At 39.6% G+C, this 6041-nt stretch overlaps 1 protein-coding gene across 1 annotated transcript; it reads right to left on the reverse strand.

The window, feature by feature from the left end:
* Window positions 1-1772: 1772 nt before the first annotated feature.
* Window positions 1773-5371, reverse strand: LOC111835843 (cornifelin homolog B-like). Its single transcript, XM_023796548.2, has 4 exons — window positions 5227-5371; window positions 4084-4202; window positions 2466-2635; window positions 1773-1904 (listed from the first exon to the last, which is right to left on the reverse strand). Exons 2-4 carry the CDS (start codon window positions 4187-4189, stop codon window positions 1791-1793), a joined length of 390 nt encoding a protein of 129 aa, XP_023652316.1. The 5' UTR covers window positions 4190-4202; window positions 5227-5371; the 3' UTR covers window positions 1773-1790.
* Window positions 5372-6041: the final 670 nt, after the last annotated feature.

A 6041-nucleotide genomic window follows, 5' to 3' on the forward strand; every position in this document is an offset into this window, starting at 1 on the left:
GTTATTGGTTGTTAAAATGCATCTGAAGTGAATAAGAAAAATAAAAACTTTAAAAAGCATTTTCTTATGTAAATGTTTCCGATAGGAGCTGAGGAGAGTGTCAGGGTCAGCCCCTGTTGTCTCACTCTGTGTCCCTTCCCCTTTGACCAGCAGGTGTTGCTGGTCATCCCGTCCTTCATGTTAGTCTTTGTGTTTTCCCCCCTGTTCTCTGTTGGCCTCATGGCTCAACACGTTGAGTAGCCAGTTGTCTGTGTTCCCTTCTGTCCTGTGTTTGAATCCCACCACAACTGTTTTTGTATTTTTTGATCCCTAGTGTTTCATTTGAATTTCTCTAGTTCTTGTGTTTGACTTTGTAGTTGGTTTTGTTACTTGTGGCCCTGCTTGTCTTTACCTGTCTGTAATTCCCCAGTGTTGGTTTCTTATTCCTTGGTTAGTTCTTAGTTTCCCTGTTTTTAGTTCCTTTGAGTTTATTAGTTTCACCTGTGCCCTGTTTCCCTGGTCTTTGTTAATTAGTCTCACCTGTCCTGTGTTAGTCTCGTTACCCCTTAGTATTTTAGTTCCTGCTTCTGTTCAGTTCCCCAGTGGTTCATTGTTGTTGCTTGTCTAAGCTTTCTTTGTTTGGTTAGATCTGTATTCTGTTTACCTTCCCAGTTTTTGTTATTTGTGATATTAAGTCTTTAATTATCCCCTTTAGTTTTTGACCCTCGTGGTCCTTTTGGTTTTGTGTTTGTAGTGTTTTCTGTTTTATTTAATAAACTCCTTTCTGTTCTTGGAGCCGCTAGTGGGTTGTCCACCCTTTTTGTGCCCGATGCCACGTTCCCATACCCGAGCTGCCCGGATCCGTGACAGAGAGAGAATTAGGCTAGATGTACATATGTAGTGTAGGCTAGCTCCATAATAGTAAACAGAGAGGTCAGCTAATGGAAAATGTTTAGCGAGTTAGCCGGTTAACACATATTTGCATGTTGTGAACTTGAAAATGGAAAAGCAAACTGGAAAAGTCAAATTATAAAATCTGCGCATCATTCGTTTATTTTTTTGGGGTTTTTTTCTGTTTTAAAATAAGAACTTGAAAAAAAGGAAAAAATATAAAAATAGACTTGGTTTTTCTGATTTAAAACCAAACGGGAAATGAAAAGAGAACTCTTTTTAATTTAATCTTTTAATTTTTTACAAATTAAACATAAAATTAATGGAAAATTAAAACGCAAATGGTGTTATTTCACTTCAAGTTGAGTTTTCTCAGGAGCTTTGTGCATAGACTGAAAACTAAATGGCAAAGTGGAGACTGTATTTTCATTCTATCATTATCATTTTTATTTTTCATTAAATACCTCCTATAATTGAGTGCCACTCACATGGCTTGCCACACAGCTAAGTCCAAGGCATTGAAATGTTCGTTAAATAAACCTAATCCAGGCAACACCATATAATGACAGTTGTTGTAATAAGTACACAAAGAAAGCTGGTCACAATTATATGTTTTATGGTTTGACCATTTGTAATTTAATGTAGGATTTCTTATGGTGACAACTATGTTTGCTTTTAATACCAACTGAAAACTACTCCCTAGCCCAGTTTTACGATATACAAACCACACCACTTTAATAAATGTTTTAGTACTTTGAGGAATGAGTTGAACATAAACAGTATGGTTTATCGAGACATCGGTAAGGATCTCCTCCTTCCCATTCTAAATTCACATGGTGACATTTTGTTATATACAAATAATGTGCCTGGTGATTGGTCAGGAGAGCCACGATCACAAGATGATTGAGGGATGATTCTTATTAGGCAGCTCTGTAGACGATTGAAGATTGTCGGGCCTTTATCTCTCGAGACACCTGGCACCAGGAGCAGGGGTAGCAGCATGTGGCATACAGGCAGTCATTGCAGATGGATCCCTGTGACAGTGAAAAGGCCAAAACCATTGGGCATCATGGGATATGCTGTCCCTACCATAGAAGGAGCTGAAGCTAGTGTTTTCTCATAGTGGTATTAAAGACTTCATGGATGTTTTACATACTGTCCTTTGCAAAGGTATGATCAGAGCTCACTGGTAACATTTATGTTTATTTACATGTATTTATTTAACAGACACTTTTTTCCAAAGCAAAGTAAAAGTGAGGCATATTGAAAATTCCAACCCAACTTGGCATAGAAGCAACTAGGCTGAGCTTCCAATCAGTGACTAGTAGCAAAATGTAAGTGGCATCGGAGCAAAAGCTATTCAGTATGTCCATACATAGCAAGAATCTAATGAGTCAACTACACTTCAGGTACACTAGTGACTGGCCGAACAGGACAGTAGTGCAGTACTCATAGTGGTGATCCTGGAAAAGATGGATTTTGAGGTATTTCCCATAGAAAATTTACTGTTTCAGTTCACAAACAGACATGCATATTGCTTTAATAAGAAGCAGCAACTTTTAGAACTTGCTCAGAAAAGCAGCGCTGTGTCCTACCTGGATGCCATAGGTCCGACGTACAGAGACTCTGACAGCAAGAGAGATGGCTGGAATACATGCACCACCACCACAAGCAGCATATTCCAGAAGGGGGAGACAGGTACACTCGCCGTGATCCTTAGATACCTTACAGGCATAGCATGGCAGACACCAGAAAGCACAGCAGCCTGAATCGTGGCCAAAAAAAAAAGCAAGCAAGAGATTAGCAGTTGCATAGCTATGGGCGTATAGGCGTATGAACATAATCCATAAAATCACCGGACAAACGCAACCATTCTTGTGCACACACCCAGTTATACATTCCCAAGCCACTCCCGCTGTCATTTGCACGTTTCTGCGAGCCTTGATTCTTTTGATTTCTGTTCCTATAGGAGGTTATATCCTGAAACTATTAACATTGTTTGTGTTTAACCAGTTATTTCATAAACGTCTTGTATTTCCACCCTGTTTGCATTTCACAGCTGGTAGAGCATGAATTCAGTTTCTGTTACTGCTAACATTTTAGGTTATTTCACAATACAGTTTTTTATTTAAGAGACCCTTTGTAAATGTTTACTCAAATAAGTCATGCAGTGAATGAGAATGGCCAGAAAGCTATCCAAAGTCACTAATACCCAGCTCTTTCAATAATCCAAAGTTCACGGCTTATGTATGGTGAGGTGCTTTAATATAGCCACTGTGTTGCTGATAGTAGAAAAATCTAAATTCAAATATGTAATTCCAGACATTTCTTTTTTGTTCAGTTATTTGTTAATTGGTTATTCACTTAATTATCGTACATTGACACACTATAAAATACAGTTGTGCAAATCGGTAAGAAGGTTCTGAATTTGGTCTCGCTTTACTAACTTTTTGGCCAGTGAACATGTGGCCCTATCATACATTTAGGGGCGGGTTTGTTATTTCTGGGGTCCTCTCTCAGGTGTTTCAAAAACTAAACAAGTAGCTAGCAAGTACAGTTGGAAGATCATAATTAGCTGGCTGGTTTGCAGAAAATGCTGCTCAGCCTCTCCAAGATAAACTATATACATTTACTTCATATCTGGCAGCGCGTGTGAGTGGAGTGGAGCAGGAGCGGAAGGATTTCAGCTGGAGGTGGGGTGAGTGCGCAGCGGCGTATTTGGAAAAAAAAAAACAACTTGAACGTTACCTGCTCACATCTTGAAATAAATAATTTCTGCTTGAATGTGGATTTGGCTGCTTAGTTAGTCAGGCTACAGCTTAAGCTAAAATTAAAATACAATGCAGATTGTTTTCTTTTTTTGCAAAAATTCTCATCTCTCCTCTCCATTCACATGTTCTGCTATTTAGTGTAGTTCCTGTTGGCAAATAGATGATTTGAGTGATCAACTGTCATAGCCCAGGCAGAACCAAAGGAATAAATCATTTATGTTTTGGTCACACGTCGGATGCTTCAGTCAGTAATTTTTTAGGCACTTTGTCTACTTATGAGACTGGAAATTTTCCTGGAGGGATGCCGGGCAATATACAGAAACACTCTATAGAGACTTCTCTTATTTCCAGAGATTCTGCTGGCTGAATGAAATCTCCAATCTAGCTGTGGCCCAGACAGAGGGTTCAGCATAGAGATGCACATACAGATACACAAACTCACAGTCTGCCATGTCATCACAGCAATCGCAGATGCCAGAACTCCACTCGCTTGATTGTGCCATGACCATTGTGGTGCCAGGCTGCTGCATTACTATGTTGGTTGCCATGCTGATGGAGTACCTACAAACAAATAAGCAAGGATGTTTTATTGCATGTGCTTATGTCCATACTCATCTTATAAGAACATAAGAAATTTACAAATGAGAGGAGGCCATTCGGCCAATCAAGCTCATTTGAGGAGAACTTAACTAAAAGCTCAGAGTTCTTCAAATCTTATCTAGCTCTGATTTAAAGGAACCCAGGATTTTAGCTTGTGCTACACTAGTAGGAAGACCGTTCCATACTCTAACTACACACTGTGTAAAGAAGTGCTTCCTCAAATTCATTTTAAAATGTTCTCCCGCTAATTTCCACTTATGGCCACGAGTTCTAGTATTTAAACTAATATTGAAATAGCCATTTGGCTGAACAGCATCCAGACCCATTAGAATCTTATATACCTGGATCATGGCCCCCCTTAGTCTCCTTTGCTTGAGGCTAAACAGATTCAGCTCAGCTAACCTCTCCTCAGAAGACATTCCCCTAAGACCAGGAATCATTCTCGAAGCCCTACGTTGCACCTTTTCCAAGGCAGCAATGTCCTTCTTAAGGTATGGTGACCAAACCTGCACACAATATTCTAGGTGGGGTCTTACCAAGGAATTATATAATCATAGCATCACCTCCCTTGACTTAAACTCCACACACCTATGAATATTACTATCCAACAATTCCTATAAATCTTTCATTTTAAGGTTATAAATGTGTACAATTAACAAACATCAAATATGTGGGATCATCTATGTGGTGGTTTTGAGTATTTTTTTTTTACCTGAAAAATCTATAGATCCCTCAGCACTCTTCACATGACTAGAGAATCACTGGTTTATCAAATGGATTCACCCGAATTGTAGAACACAATTAAAATAGACAGTTACTGTGGAAATGACCATTGTGTCATTAACTTGTCAACAGTAGACTGATCCTCAAATTAATTAACCTAAACTTCAAAATAAAGAAATAAATGCTGTTGAAGTTGAAGTTAGCAGAGTAAATAGCCCGCACACATTGTACAGGTACACCCAGGACAATTGTATCCACTTACCTGCGTCTCACCTGGCAGAAGACACCTATCCGTGTGAGTCCTGTTCTGACCCTTGGAATAGCAGTGGACCTACTTTTATGCTTACATAATAATACAATGCAGCAACCTTTGATGCTATCGTGACGCCATATGCCAGGTCATCCAACTTGTTTGGCCTGAACATTTAGAGAAAACTCATCGGGTCGACAACTCCCTGGTTCAGAGATGCTCCTGGACACTCCCCCTCTGCAAACACACTAATAGAGTCAAGATTAATTTATCATCCAAGGGGTCCTACTAATAATAAAATCATTTATGCATGTATCTATCAGCCCCTAATGCAGTAGAGGGGCATGAGGAGCCAGGCAGGAGACATCTGAAGTGGATGCTAGTAAAATAGACATCATGATTTAAGAATTTCTATTGCTATAGTAAAAAAGTGATGTTGGAGTAGTCAAGTCCAGTACTGTTAATACTAACAGTTTCCCTGTATAAGGACATTGAGAATTTATTTTGGCTGAAAACGTCAAGAAATACATTAAAAAGTCTCATGCTGTAGTTGTACCAGGGGAGTAGCTACATATCCCAGACACCCTGAGAAATGGCACCTTGGACCCCAATGCTTGGGTTGGCACTTTCAATTGCTTAGTTGATATGGTCAAGCAGGGGGGCATGATTTTGGAGCCCCTAAAAAGTGCTGTGCCCTCTGAATTTGTCATGGTGTCCATGGCCCTCTGATACCCCCGACTTGTACTGTTCTCCAGCTCTAAGACAGGAACAGTGTGCTTAGAAATAACATGATCCCAAGATCCACATAAGGCTTTTCCTGACTTACA

This window comes from Paramormyrops kingsleyae, chromosome 10 (genome assembly GCF_048594095.1).
Source record: "Paramormyrops kingsleyae isolate MSU_618 chromosome 10, PKINGS_0.4, whole genome shotgun sequence".
NCBI classification, from domain to species: Eukaryota; Metazoa; Chordata; class Actinopteri; order Osteoglossiformes; family Mormyridae; genus Paramormyrops; species Paramormyrops kingsleyae.

Bases quoted from the DNA above. Each gene is read 5' to 3' on its own strand.
- LOC111835843 (XM_023796548.2), bottom strand. From the start codon at position 4,189: ATGGCAACCAACATAGTAATGCAGCAGCCTGGCACCACAATGGTCATG. The intron at 2,636-4,083 runs GTGAGTTTGTGT...GCCACGATTCAG, and splicing joins CTGTGATGACATGGCAGACT to GCTGCTGTGCTTTCTGGTGT. The intron at 1,905-2,465 runs GTAGGACACAGC...TCACTGTCACAG, and splicing joins GTCGGACCTATGGCATCCAG to GGATCCATCTGCAATGACTG.